This window comes from Amblyomma maculatum, chromosome 2 (assembly GCF_055883805.1).
Source record: "Amblyomma maculatum isolate TAMU_Amacu chromosome 2, ASM5588380v1, whole genome shotgun sequence".
Lineage (NCBI taxonomy): Eukaryota > Metazoa > Arthropoda > Arachnida > Ixodida > Ixodidae > Amblyomma > Amblyomma maculatum.
This window is the reverse complement of record NC_139345.1, coordinates 32,226,017-32,240,801: the sequence shown is the minus strand read 5'-3', so window position 1 is coordinate 32,240,801 and position 14,785 is coordinate 32,226,017. Positions and strand designations below refer to the sequence as shown.

General features: G+C 42.4%; 1 protein-coding gene across 1 annotated transcript in view; it reads right to left on the bottom strand.

Moving 5' to 3' along the window:
• Positions 1 to 1,150: 1,150 nt before the first annotated feature.
• LOC146198296 (serine/threonine-protein kinase ULK3-like) overlaps positions 1,151 to 14,785 on the bottom strand; it is a 32,594-nt gene continuing 18,959 nt past the window's right edge. The window contains exons 10-15 of the mRNA XM_084593708.1: positions 12,236 to 12,338; positions 7,474 to 7,541; positions 6,887 to 6,962; positions 6,725 to 6,762; positions 4,243 to 4,333; positions 1,151 to 2,724 (exon numbers count right to left, since the gene is read on the bottom strand). Of these exons, the coding sequence (XP_084449834.1) occupies positions 2,702 to 2,724; positions 4,243 to 4,333; positions 6,725 to 6,762; positions 6,887 to 6,962; positions 7,474 to 7,541; positions 12,236 to 12,338 (399 nt within the window). The 3' untranslated portion in view covers positions 1,151 to 2,701. The remainder of the gene's footprint in view (positions 2,725 to 4,242; positions 4,334 to 6,724; positions 6,763 to 6,886; positions 6,963 to 7,473; positions 7,542 to 12,235; positions 12,339 to 14,785) is intronic.

Sequence of the window (14,785 nt, the reverse complement as noted above, 5' to 3'; positions counted from 1 at the left end):
CACTTTATTGAAGATTTCAATGCACGAGGCTCAAAGGCGTTGCAGTTCGAGCTGTGTATAACTGGGCATCACTGGCAGCTGACTGGGAAAGGGAGCCGTCAAGTTCCCTTTTCTTTCCATAGCAGCGGCACACATCCATGAAAAAAATTTCTTGCACAGCCAGAATAACGCGAGGCATGTATCGCACTGCAGTGCCTTGAGCACTGCTGACATACGCAGGCGATGGTAGCTTCATCTGCGGCCTGCGAAAACCGTGCAAAATCCGGGTAGCCGCATGAAACGAGGTCGAAGCCCCGCCGTTGACTCGAGCTCGAATTCGTGTAGAATCAGGACCGCTCTTCTCCATGACGAACCGTTGCCGCACGAGCACTAAGCCGTGCGCGGCGAGTGCTCGAGCACGTCGGCTCACGTAAGGAGGGGAGCGCGAGTAAGCGGAGCAGGAAACGAAGACACCTGCTGCATAACACGCGTATCGCCCGTTCGTACCGAACACAATACCATACGCCGGAACCGCAGATTCAGATAACCGTGCGGCTCGCACAAACATATGTGTACTATAAGAAGGAGAGGAGGGAGGGGGGGGGGGGGTGCGGCTGCAGAATGGTCAGGCAGCGACGCAACGCGCGCGACGCCGCAGCCGTAATAAGCAGTGTGCGGCAGGTCCTCCGAAGGCTGCGTGTGCACCGTCGGATCGCGCTCCTCTCATCGTGAGGAAACATCTCCACGCTCGGCGCGTCCCGTCGGGGTCTTGCACGACCGATTTCCCCGCCCATGACGCTGCTGCCACTGCTCTCAGCGGCGGCGAGGAGACGACCGTCCACGGAGCAGCAGCGATGCCGAGACTCCTTCGCCGGCCACCAACGTCGACGCCGCTCAAGTGCTGGGGTCAACGGCGATGTGACCGGCGGCCGCGCGTACAAGCTGTTTACGGCCGAGTGCGCACTGTCGTGCTTGACGGGTCGCACGCGCGCCTTCAAGGAGCGCGCCGTTGTAACGTGTGCGCTTTTGCTTCGTCTCGCACAGCGAGAAAGGCAAGAAGAGGGAAAAACGTACGCCAACTGGACTGTTATGCGATTCTGCTCAGTTCACATCTCCTTACCTAAAAAGAAGGACTCTATAGGGAGACATGGCTGAATAAACAGATATATGCTTTCTATTCAATCCAACATTTATTTATTTTTTTCTGCGCCAAAGGCGCTGCAATAAAATATAGATTTTGACAACAGTGTACATAAGTTAGGGAACACTGAGAAGTAACATAGTTGATCTGTATATTGAGTGAGTAGTGTTCTAATGAAATGAGGGCTACTATCACAGAAACCGAGCTTTTAAAACTAGATGAGCTGCAAGCAGCAGTTTTCACGTGCAAACTGGAATGGAACTGGAACGTACCTTTTTTAATGCACCTTTGTTAACACGGTGACCTTTTTTTGCACCTTAATGTACCTTTTAATGTACCTTTTTTTAACATCCCATTCACTACCACGATGATCAAGGAGTTCTTTTCCTCATTGTAAAACTTTGAATTGAGTGGCAGAAAAAATGTACAATTCTTATTTTATACCCACCTTTCTCAGAAATAAATCTGCCCTTTGCTAACAAATGGTCAGACTAGGCATGTTGTCAAAACTTTTCTATAGGAGGGTCTAAGGTAGTTTTTGAACTGGCCAATAGGAATACATAGCTGAACCAGACTTTGAATTTTACTGAAAGCTCTCTGAAGTGGCATCATTGTATTTGTACACATAAGCAAACGCAGCAAATAGCTTGCTTAATGCGAGTGAAATATATAAAAAGCTAGCAGCCATTCTTTCTTAGTGGTGAAATGTATGAGAGTTTGTTCCAAACAGCAGACTATTAATGCAAGGAAGCTTCCCAGTGTCCAAGGTAGCCTTCCATCTGACTTTGGTAACAGCGCTTAACACAAGGGTAGGCCCTTACTGTATTTGATTAATGTCCACTAAACATGGACCATTCTTAACATGTTGGTTTGCACACCGCACAACTATGAAAGGATGTGCTGCATTTCAAAAGCTTTCAAGGCTGCAGAGCATGCTAAATCATTACCAGTCCTGGTAAATTGTTTCTTACTGGTATAATGTTTTGTTATAAACAATAAATTCTACTGAGCAAAAGTGTTCCTACGGTATGCTCATGAATGAAACCTGCACTTATATACTGCTGACAATAGTGACAGTTGCATTTTTGTTAAATAATCAAATTTAGGTGTAACCAATAGGCTACTTGATAATTTGCACTGAAGTATGTAATTAAAAGATTCAACAGCTGCTTGCTGCATTTGTACCAGCTGGACCACCAAACTTTCAAGGCCAGACAGCTCTAGCACTACTTCTGAGCAATAACATTCATGCTGTAGCATACACAAAATCATTGGCTACTGTGACAGCTTCCATACATTGCAGTGCAACTTAAGTTAAAACTCCTCAGGAAAGGCAAGACACGTGCCACCAAGCTAGCATCTAGTTAACAACTGTACACAACAATGTTAGACAAATCTCCATATGAGTGGACAACACGAAACACTGTGAATACCATACGCTGCTTGTTTGAACATGTTCAGTCAACCTAGACATGTACTGGGGACAGACACTGTCAACACTTTTTGTGCACAGTTATGGAACACCACAAGCAATCTACAGATGTACAAGCCCTGTGGGTGACCACTCTGTGATGTGGAGTTCTACTGGATGGTGCATGATTGCTCTGAAAAAGAAGAAAGGCATTTATGCAGGTCCCCGCACTTGGTATACCTGCTAATTAAATGCAGGAGAACTCAGATTAACATTAGGACCTTTAATATCCAAACGCAACACCTTACTCGAATATATTTTTGGCAAGTTACTGTACTGATGTGTATAGTTCCATGATGTAAGAAAGGCAACCAAATACATAGACGATATTCATGCTTCAATGTGGCAAAGGTGCCTTTAGTATGATCAGTAACAATTTACATGTACTTATCGATGATCATTCTTAGTTTGGCTATCCAATACTGTTCACTTCAAGTTTGAAACAATTAGCCAGCTTTGTCTAACAATAATACGTTAATAAGGATATTTTTGTGAATTTCCTGTAAATTAGAACGAATGGTAACAAAACTAACTAAAATAACAAGCTGAGTGAACACTTCATGTGCACATAGCAGCCTTCTCTCAAGAAAGAAAATGAAAGGCGAAGGTAGTCACAGTAAGCATTAGGTGACATGACAACATTTTTTTTTTTTTTTACTTTAAGAAATAAGGCGCCCAATGTGCTGGCAAAAAAAAAATTCATCAGCACGTCATCAATAAAAAGAACTAGGAAGTACCGCATATACATGACTGCATGTTTTACATTTCTTTCTTATTGTTATATGAAAATCTAAAGAAAGAAAAAGAGGATTGGAGGACGGGGAGGTGTTGACTTAAAATGTATGGCACTGCCACTAAAAGTGAGACAAGTTAGATATCAAGGGCACTCCGGCATGTTTAGTTTCATGTGCTTTCTATGGCTTTCCTTGTAGCGTAAAACTGTAGGCTTGCAATCATGCAAGTATCAACTGTTCCATCACTTGGAACAGATCGAAAAGAAAAATGCCCTCTGCCAAACCCTTCGCCTGTTTGGGCTCAGATTTTGCATGGTGATAACATTTAGTGGCAAGTTTTGCTTTGTGCTATGTTTAGGTTGGGTACTTACACGATTCAATCAGAATTAATCATTAAATCCTCGTCGGCTGCAGTGGTAGCAAACCATTATTGCGAACTTTTGAAGCAGTGGTACCAAGAGAGCTACTTGCGGATATTGGAGGAAAGAACACTCTACCGTGGAGAATGCTAAGGTGACCACTCATTCCTACGATGGGCGCAAGATGGCCCTGCCAACAGCACTGCTGCAAAAGTTGGAAATTTTGATCCACCAGCGTGGAAGATGATGAGGATTTAATGCTTAATTCAGATTGAACCACGAAAGTAACCCACCCAGACCGAGCATTTAAAAAAAAAGTGCCACTAAACACATCCCATAAGTGAAATTTGAGCCTGAACAAGCAATCAGTTTGGCTGAGGGGAGTTTTTTCAGCCAGCACTGAGTGACCAATACCAATACCAAATACCAACAATACCAAAGAAAATAAAACAAATGAAAGACCAGCATCAGATAACACATAACACAAAATGAGCATTACTAACTCGTGAACCTTAGAGCACAGCACATATAACCAATGCCACAAGCTCTGCAACATACCAGACTTTACAGGAACCGCCCTCTCAACATCCATACTTTGCATGGCCATGTAAGATTTGACTAGCTCTGCAGCCTCCAGCCACTTCTTGGCCTGTGACAAGAACAGCAATTTCCGTAGTTACAAAATGAATAATGGTATCAGTTTCAAATAGCGAAGGACAAGAGCTTATATATAATGCATCACTGTAGACTTGTGATTTACTAAATAAGGGAAAATCATAGCTGATGTTCATATGTGTAGGTAACATTGTCATAATAAAAAAAACTGCAATTACAATATCAGCAACATACGTATGATGTGCAATTAGACTGCAGTTCATCTTAGTCATATTTCTGGGTTATAAAATTTAAGTGCATGAAGAATTGTGTGCTTATATTTTACAACTCAGAAATATGACTACGAGGAAAAACAGTGTTGCGCCCTTTGCAGATGCAATTTCAGGACAACGAATTGCAATCCACAAATTTCTCCAGGGTCGACAAGCTTGAAGCTAAATGCTTCATAATTTATTAAACCTACAAACTTTCATATAGCAGCTCTAAAATTTTGCACTCTGAGAATGACAACGGTGTAGTAGACCATACCAGACACAGGTCTTGACATATTTTAGAACTTAGACTTAGCTGCAGTCAGCTGTGGTGCTTGGCCTCGCTGTGAAACCTGCCTATAAAATTGAATTTCAGCAAATTAAAGAAAGCCGTAAACTGTGGTGATATATATATTTGCTGAACATGGCTTTCATAAGCTTAAAAGTTCAGCTTTTAACGTGCCTGCGAAGACCAAAGTCTGTGCTGCAACAACAAGACAGCTGTGAGCTCGGGAGATATGCCCTTCCTTCATGCCCACAAAGAATGAATAGGATCTTTCAAGGGGACGAAAAAAAAAAAAAAAAAACTCTAAAAACCAATTTACCGACAGCTATCCAGGCCAGAACCAATGCGGTGCACACCCCACAGGCCCTTGTCAGTAAAAGCTGAGGTGGAGCCAAGTAAAGGTATTATCAATGTGACAGCAGTGGGCTCTAGCCCTCTCCATGCCATGATAATGTATGATGTGACGGTGCATTGGTTGACAATACAAAGAAGGTGCACTCCGCACATATAGTATGTAATTTAGTATGTGCTAGGTCACACAGCATGCAACGCACGTTCAATGCTAATATCCAGTGACGTGAGACCTCCATCAACACAGGTGCTATGGTGGCGTCCTCTTTCTACCCAAGCAAGAACACTTCTCCCATAACATCATGCTCCCACAAGACAGTTTCCCTGCATTTCTCTGCAGAAGTATATGAAAGCCATCTCATGGGGGTGCACTTTCTTATGAAGAAGCATGTTGCATATTTTTTTTTCTTTCCTTGACAGTACCGTACACTCCCCATGAGTGTAATAGTCAAGAGTTGGCATGGTTCGTGGTCACTGAGAAATTTCATCGTAACTGAAGGACGTGCGAAATAGTTCGTCTTCAGCAGGACTTTTTTACTTTGCGTGCAAAGGGGAGCCAACCAATGGTTTCACACTGTTCATTTTATTCGAGATCCGTCTTCACCGAGTTTGTTTTAAACGAAGTCTAGTGTAAAAGACAATATATATATAGCGACATCTGTACTGTAAACTGGCAATGGATATCGCTGAAGGTGGTGCTAAAAGGACCTCAAACCATTTTACTACACCACGTTTTTACTGGTTCTGCGTGTATCCTAGGCAAGAATCATTAGACAGGCCTGGTGTCATTATCAACATTACCTTATGTGCTGCCCAGATCATAATGCAGAGAGGTGTGTCCTACTTACTGCCCTCAAGAGGACAGGAGCAATGCACAGGTCAATAAGGTCAAGAAGTTAACTCATGAAGTAACTGGTTCCGTAGGAAGGAGGCTTCCTGCATTCGTTAAAATGCCTTCAAGGCTCCAATCTGGGCTCCATACAGTGAAAGAAGCAGTTGATCAATAGTATTGCGGGAAATTGTGTGTGTGGTGACACAGATTTGCCATGCCGCAGATCTGTGGCTAACCTAAATCTTCGGCTTAATCAACACTTAAGTGTTGCTACAGTGAAGTAAACCACAGAATAATCACAAGGCTAGTAGCACCAGTAGCCTACAACAACTTTGCAAAATTTAAATTTCAGCGCTTCCTTCCACACATCTTGGAATAGTCATATGCAGCACAACTGCAACTACAATATTCAGACAGTGCATTATTAAATCTCAAGCGATATGCCTAGGATGCTAAAAAATTAAGTTTTTTGACACAATCACATTTCATTAACTTTTTATGGTGGATGTAAAACAGAATTCGTAAATTTCAAGCTTGCACTTAATGAAGAGCAAGATGTGTAAATACCAAGTTACATTTACTCCCTAGTAAGAAATACGAACTACATTAGCATGACCTCATGCTAGGGTCATCACAGAATGACAATATTCAAATAAAGAGATGACATCACGCTGGTGTAATGCACTTTCAAATATGCACTCTTACCTCAGCTCGCAGCACTTCTTTTTCATCCGGCCTACATTCTGCAAAAAAAAGTACACAATGCAGCTCAAACACTGTTGACGGCTTTGACCAAGCATTGTGCAAGACAGAGAAAACAAAAGTAAAAAAATGTGGAGTACATGTTAGCCAATCAAAAGCACTCACGGGTCATAAATGGAATCACTATGTCTAAAGCATCTTGGTAAGTCTTCAGTGCATCCTTAAGTCTGTTTGAGACTGCCTGAAAGAGTTGCAATAAAAAATAAAGATGCAGTGGCCGAGAGCAGCATGATGACAAATATAACTCGGAAGTAGCATTAAAATTAATACAGTACAATACATAGAGCAAGTGCACCTCTGATACAGTGTACAAATGTGAAATATGTCTAGGCCATTTTGCTTAAAGCAACATAGCAGTCTTGTCAAAGGCTCTGAATGTGCTGTTACTGCGATGCAAATTGTGTTCACAAGGTACTGAACTTTTAAAACAGATGCATTAAAGGATTAAATCATCTAGCAGTAATATCTTGTTGAATTCATGCCATAAATTTAAAATTCAAGCCATACAAAAAAAGAATGAATCCATGAAATACAATATGTTCTTTTTTTTTTCTTCAAATTTAGCATTGCCATGTTGGAGAGAGTGGCTCACACGCACGCTTGATGCTTTGTTGAGCACGTAAGATATCACAAAATAATGTCATGAGGTCTGCAGTACCTGACAAATAAATAGATAACAAATTTTTGCATACCAGTTTCTTTGCCGAGTTCACTAAAAGAAGGGCACTCTGGAGAGGTGGATACCGATCGCAAATGTCCTCTGAAATGAAAGCATGAAAGGATTAAGCAGGCTGCAACTTATAAGATGCAGGATTAACAAAAGGGCCACTAAAAAAAGCTATGCAGTAAAACATTTGCTAATGTCATGGTCAGCACAGTTCTACACAGCCAGGAATGTGGCAGTGTTAAGCCACATGTAACTTTTGTGCTTTGCGTAGCTGTAACAAACGTCACGTAGCCATTAAGTAAACAAAAACACAGACCACGGCTTTTTAATACCAAGCGTTATCTTCAGCACTTTCTTCAAATGTCGTAGTATTCAGTAGACATCACAAAAAGTCCAAAAACAAAGTTACAGGATACCTTTGAATAACAAACATTTTGGCCTCAACTGAAAAATAGGCATCAGCACCAGAAGACAAGCAGCCCCTGAAACAACATCGAATGTGATATTTCAGCAAGCTTTCACTTTTTCACTTTTCTTTTTTTTTTTCTTTTTTCTTTTTCACTTTTATTGGGGAAGGCTTGACGACCCTGCTGAGGGCCACAGGTCTTGAATCAGCACTTCACAATGCAAGCTTTTAAAAAAATTTATTTACTGACTCGTATAGACTCATAATCTGAGTGTATATTCATAAAAGACAGCTGTTGAGATTTAGCACTGTGTAGTACTTGGTGTACTTTTCAGCAGCTGAAGAATAGAGTTCGCTCAACACAATGACCGCCTCCTCCCCCATCTCCCAACACCTGAATCATTGCTGCGGTGGCAGTGACCACAAGCAAGACGCAGTCCCTCAAGAAACTGGCACCTCACTTTCCTTCTTGGCACTGAGAAGTGCCACGTGTCAGTCGCAGCCTAAAAAGTTTGCGAGCGCACAGAAAAATATCTCGAGAGATTTGACCAGACTTCATAGAATAGTTTCTAATAGCACAGCCCACATTTGACCCCTCCCTGGTAATGTGAAATTCTCACAACAATCTTTTTGTGCATTTTATTTTTGTTACCATCAATGTCACTTATACTCCATTTCATACATCAGGTGCAACGCAGCGAAACCTACGCAAGTAGTCTGCAAGAAAAAAAAACAGGAGGCGTATCACTACGCGCTCGTTCTGTAGGCGAGTGGTTCCTGCCGAAACGTGCTCTATTCCGAGCATACACGTTTGCAATAACAGGCTTCGCATGCTTAGACATTTTCACAGAGCGGATCTTATAGAAATATGCGCATTAAAGAACCATTTTCTCAAAAAAGAGATGCGCAGCGCGGAGGGCACAGCCAGCGCCATCTGGTGGCACAGCTGGCAAGGTTGCGGGGCAGCAAAACGCGGCACGAACAAAAACGATATAAAAAAACATACAAATTAGCCGAATCCGACCTTTTCTCCCTAAAAAAGGTGCTTTTTATGAAGTTGATGGCGAATGTAAAATGTATTAAGCTTGCAGACAAAGCAACTATTATTTTCTCTCGTCGAGAGCAGGCACTATTTTTTATCACGGATGCGGAGAGCGCAAACAAGAGCTGTAGCTTTGGTAGTGATGCACTTGATGTATGAAACGGAGTATAGGCATCATATTACCAATGAGCTAGCAGAATTCTGCTTGTTACCAGATTCTCACTGTCAAAAGATTTGAAATTAAATAACAGAATTTGCATTATTCAGGTGTTCACAGTAATGTCTGCAAAAACAAAATAGAAAGGGCAAAAGGTGGCAGCTAACATATAACTGTGAAAAATGCTTTAATTGGCAATTTTTTGTGGAACTGCTAGAAACCGAGGGTCTTAAAATGATAGCCGAGGCACATTAACAACTTCTTGGAAATATTGCTTGCTGGATGGCATTTGCGTACAGTGAATCGAAGTGCTAACACAATACTATTGTTTTCATGCTATCAGAATTGACTCCTTGGACCAGATATGACAGCCTGAAAGGCATAAATTTAGCGACATGCAACAGAATAAGCGCACTACCACACCACCAGTTAAATTTCTACACTTAAGGTGAAGAAATTTTATGCACAGCTTCTTTATGCTAAATAAATATATATAGTGCAACTTCAAAATGGCCTTGTCGAAAATGCAGACAAAGTGTGAATTTTCATACAAAACATTGCAGCTTTTGCAAATCACTAGTTTTTTTCGGTCAAACAAAATGTGCTGATACGGCTACGAAACTTCTCATAATAACTTGCAGAGGGAAGGTTTTCATTGAGCTTGAGTGACAATGGCACGTGCTTCACGCCTCATGCCCATATAAAAGGAGTGAGACAGAATACATTTAGCAAGAGCATTCAGATTCTAATATTCAAAATTAAGGATACAAAGAAATGTCAGGTTTGTTTTTCTTTATACGTCTTTCATTTAACGTCCTGAAGCTGTATGTACATGGGGCCTATGAGGGACACCGTAACAGAAAGCTCTGTTCGACCAGCTGTTCGACTGACATCATACATCTCATGGGCCAGCTTTTCAGTTCACCTCTTTTCACCTTATTTGAAACATTCCGCTCCAACCAGGATCTGACCCCATAATCTTGGGCTCGAATTCGCGCCCATTGCAAATGCCAGACGCAGTTGCTGAACCCAGTGCCAGGGACGTCTCGAAAGTTTCGTCTCTCATCCCCTGCCATTTGGCTCCCGACTCCGGGAAAGCAGTGATTCCTGGAATGCGAACGCCTGCAAGGCCAGCCGGCGGCTCAGGACGAGACGTTTCGGTTGGAGAGTTTACATTTCACCAGAGCCACTGATTCATCCATGCGGGGCCCCAGGCTGTCTGGAGACGGCAGTGGGAAGAGGGACACTATGGGCATATGGTGCAATGTGTTGGAGAGGCAGGCAGTTGGGATGTAGAATTTGGGAGTGGCGGTAGGTGTGTTCGCTAAGCGTGTGTACAGTAGTGAGTCAGCCAGGGGGAATCGGCTCATTGCAAGTTGTCTGGCCCAGGGAGGAATTTCCCAGGTGAGCCGACATCGACAGCCCAACGGCCGCTTCAGATCGGACCCTACCACCTCAACAGCTAAACATTCGCCACACTCTAGTCTTCTGGACTCCTTCCTTAATTCCTCCATTCCTAAGGTGTTCTCGTTAACCGCACGTGCGTGTAGTGTATCAGCTATTAGGAATCGGCTCATTACAAGTTGTCTGGCCCAGGGAGGAATCGCTCAGGTGAGTCGGCATCGACAGCCCGACGGCCACTTTGGATCAGACCCTACCACCTCGAACAGATAAGCACTCACCACACTCTAGTCTTCTGGACCCCCTCCTTAATTCTTCCATTCCTAAAGTGTTCTCGGTAACTGCGCGTGTATGTAGTGTGTCAGCTATGGGGGATCGGCTAGTTGCTAGTTGTCCGGCACTAGAAGTAATCACTCAGGCGAGCCAACATCGACAGCCCGACGCCCGCCTCGGATCAGACTCTACCAACCCCAACAGTTAAGCACTCGCCGCACTGTTGCCTTGTGAGCTCTTTCCTTAATTCCTCTTTTACAAAGTATCTTTTATTGTATTTTTATTTTCCTTAATCTGTTGTATTGAATGCTGTGCACATTTGCCAAAATTTATTGTTTGTGCAACCTGCTTTGTTCTTAATTAGGATGTAACTGTTTTAAATGTATTGATTTTCTTTAGTAATTAAATCATTGCACTTTAATTACTGACTCTTGTGTCATGCCTCCGGTTTGTGGCTGATCAGGCGTGGCCCTATCGCCAGTTACCCACCCGGCTCTGCATTAGATTTAGCACTTGGGTAGAGGTGCTTGTCCCTCTTCCCACCAAAACTGGTAACAGAGAGAGTGCTGGGGGACATTGGCAGTGGCCTCACGACTGCACATCCCCCTCTACCACATCGCCACACGGAGCCACTGCAGGAAGTTCTATAAATAACCATGGTCAAAAAATGAGTGGCTTCATTAGACAAGGATCACGCCAAGCTGCTTCAGGCTACAGTGTCATTCAAGCTCATCTACAAGGCACATAGTCCACAGCAAAAGTGTGAATCAAATGATCAAAACAGGTAACCACCCCAATGGCTGACTTATTTCACGAGAAACAAACACTACCACTCTCAGGTCTCTTATTGCTTTGCATTCTAAATAAGGAATTTCTGCCTGCTTGGCCATCACTTGCAAAAAAAGTACGTAAAATAAAAAGCTGTTTTTAGGAGTACAAGAACATTGAAGAGAAGAAATCTTAATGCATGTGAGATGAACTAATCATGCAACTCATGCATGTTCCACATGACAGCCACACAAACCAGAACTAAATCTAGCATGTATTCCTGAAATCTACGAGCGACTTTAACAAAGCATTACAAGGCAGGTATTAAAAGAAATAACAATGTTCTTGGCACTATTGCAAATTTATCTCTTAAACAACCCACATGCAACACTCGCCAAATTCAACAATGGGAAATTTCGCACCTGCTCACTAATTATGGCCAACAAATGCTGAAGTATGCTCTCCATTTTTGTTGAATTAACTTTATTTTGTAATTTATCATATGTATGGAACTGTAAGATCATGCATTACTATCATGTACCTGTGCTTGTTGTATGTTGCCATGTGCACAAGGCCACGGACCCCGTCAAGCCCATCTTGAGGCTTTTTGTCCACGGCCCCTCAACAGTGTTGATGTTGAAAATAAACTGATTGACTGATCGATGATTGATTGATTAATTGATATTTGTTTTAAGAATCAGTCAGCCAAAAATAAAACATATAGTATTCACAAAACCCACCAAACTCCGTGCCACCAACATGGCTGTCACCATCTATGACAATGGCCTCTCTAGACTTCAGTGCTGACTTCAGTGTCTCGGCACGCTTGAGATACTCGCTAACCTGTAAGGCACGAATAAAAAAATTCAGCATGAAAGTAGTATATGAACAAGCATTTGCCGAAAGAAGGGAAAACACTTAAAACTACAGGCACCAATCTTGGAGAAGTCAGGTATTATGAGAGCTTGTAATTAAAATTCAAAAACCTAACAGGCATGACCGAAATCTTGATCAAAAACGAGCACTTCCTATGGCAAATGATGCATTGCATTTCTCTGCAGGCCATATCAATCTAAAGTAGTGATGCAGCCAGGCCTTCATCCTGTGCATGATATGCATGATATATAAAAGTACTCTGCACTCAGATGTGTCGCCCCAAATCCATAATGAAATGACCTCTTCTTTTCCTTCACCACCCCCTCCTTCTGCCCGCAGCACAGTTGAGGTGGCCCCTGAGAACAAAATAATCAATAAATTTTTCCCATCGTCACTAAAATTGTCAATTTTTTTCCACACAAGCAGCTGTGTACTACTGCCATACAACACTAGCTACAGCCTTCCTCATTTTTAATAATATTGCACGACTGTCGACCGCTCAGCATTGATGCGCCAAAGATAAAGAAGAGGAGAAAGCACTGAGGGAATAAGGGCACGTCCAGAATTCCTGTGGCTGAAGGTAGCGCCATCTGATAGGCATTAATGCAAAGCTACTCCTGCCAGACATCAGCTGTTATGCATTGGAGCCCGATGAAGCCGTGACTAATTCTTTTACCTGCTGCATACAGTGCAGATGGTACCAGAAAGGACACTAATATGCAATATACAGCCTATCATTCCCAAGAAATTAATGGTGAAAATTATGAAAAGTAACTGAGAGGATCCCGAGTATAGGCACACTAATCTGGTTATAAAGGATTGATACACATTAGCGTCCACCCAAGCCCTTCTATATGGCTACAAAGAAAAACTAAACAAAAACTTCGAAATGAAAAAAAATATTCGTTCTGATGCGGGATTTCAATCCAGGACCTCCATCTATCCAAGACAGTTGCTCTACCAACTGAGCTAACAAAGAAGGCTAACAGATCAGATGGTAACGTGAGAGCGAAATGACCAAGAACCTATATTGGCAGCACTGTAAATTCTAAAGTTTAGAGGAATCCTGCAAGGTGGAGTAGATTCGTAACAAGGCATTAATTACTTGGCAGTAATTAAAACAAACACTCTGGATATGCTACTCATGACTGCAAGCAAAGCTTACCATCATGCTTGCAATGTTATGTATTTGCACTAATCCAGAGCCATAAGCACGAAGCAGATGGAATACAAATGCAATTCTATAAGAACTTGACGACAATACTTGCTTCACAGGCATTACTTGGTAAGAAGCATAACAACCAAGCACTCAACACTCTCTCCAGCAGCATCACTGATGCGCACACTTGTTCCCTCTCCTGATTTCCGCTACTACTACTGCACCAAGGAATCGACACTCATGCAATATTATTGAAAATCTAGAAGGCGATATATTGAGTCCACATACAGGTACTAAATTTTCAGTCTGTCAGTGTCTACTATCATATTACTAGTATCAATCGTTGTGAACATTATCTCCCTGATCAATTCTTTTTCAGCATGGCTCATGTGTTTTGTCTTTCAAGGTTTCAAGCAGCATTATTAGAAGCACGCACAAATGGTTCAAAAGTGGAAATACTAGTTTTCAAGTGCACTGCAGTGTAGACTGCTATGTGACAGACAAGCAGGCAGATGAGCATGAAAGCAAATTATTCATCGGGAGAGCTTGCATCCACAAAGTAAGAACCAACTCGGTAGAGGGATAGTGACAACCAAAGCCGGCACTCTTCCTCAATAATTCTGGTGGCCTCGCTGGCCCAGTTTAAATGCACCAATGCTCATTCCATTTTTGTTGGCTGTTATCAAATAGTTAGAAGAAAGCAACCAGTGACACGAAAAAAAAAATAGTTTCTGAAGTGTATCTTGCATTGACACAAAGGTAGGACACAAATGGAGTTCAACAAAGGCAGTAAGACCTGTATAAGGAAAACATCTCCCTTACGTATATGTCTTCCATGCTGTTGTGCAGCAAGGTAAAAGGTGCATGCTAGTATTGCATTGTCATAAGTCTTGCAAAATGAATAAGTATACTTCAGTGCGAAAACATTGAAAGCCCGCTCTCCAGAAAATCCTGCGCTGGCGTTGCGAGTGAGAAATCGTGGGTGTGCAAAAGTTCAACCTTTGGTTTGGTGTAAAGGACTTAATGTCCCAAAACGACTCAGGGTATAAGGAAAGCCACAGTGGGGGCTTCACAAGTTTCAAATGCCTGGGCTCTTTAGTGTGCTCCGACATCAAGCAGTACGGGCACCTCGCTCTTTGTCTCTATCAAAAAGTAGCTGTCAAGGCCTGGGCAACACTCGTGTCCTTCGGTTCAGCAACGTTTATTATAAAGGGTTTGCAACAGAAGCAAGATCACATGCACTGCCTTACTGGTG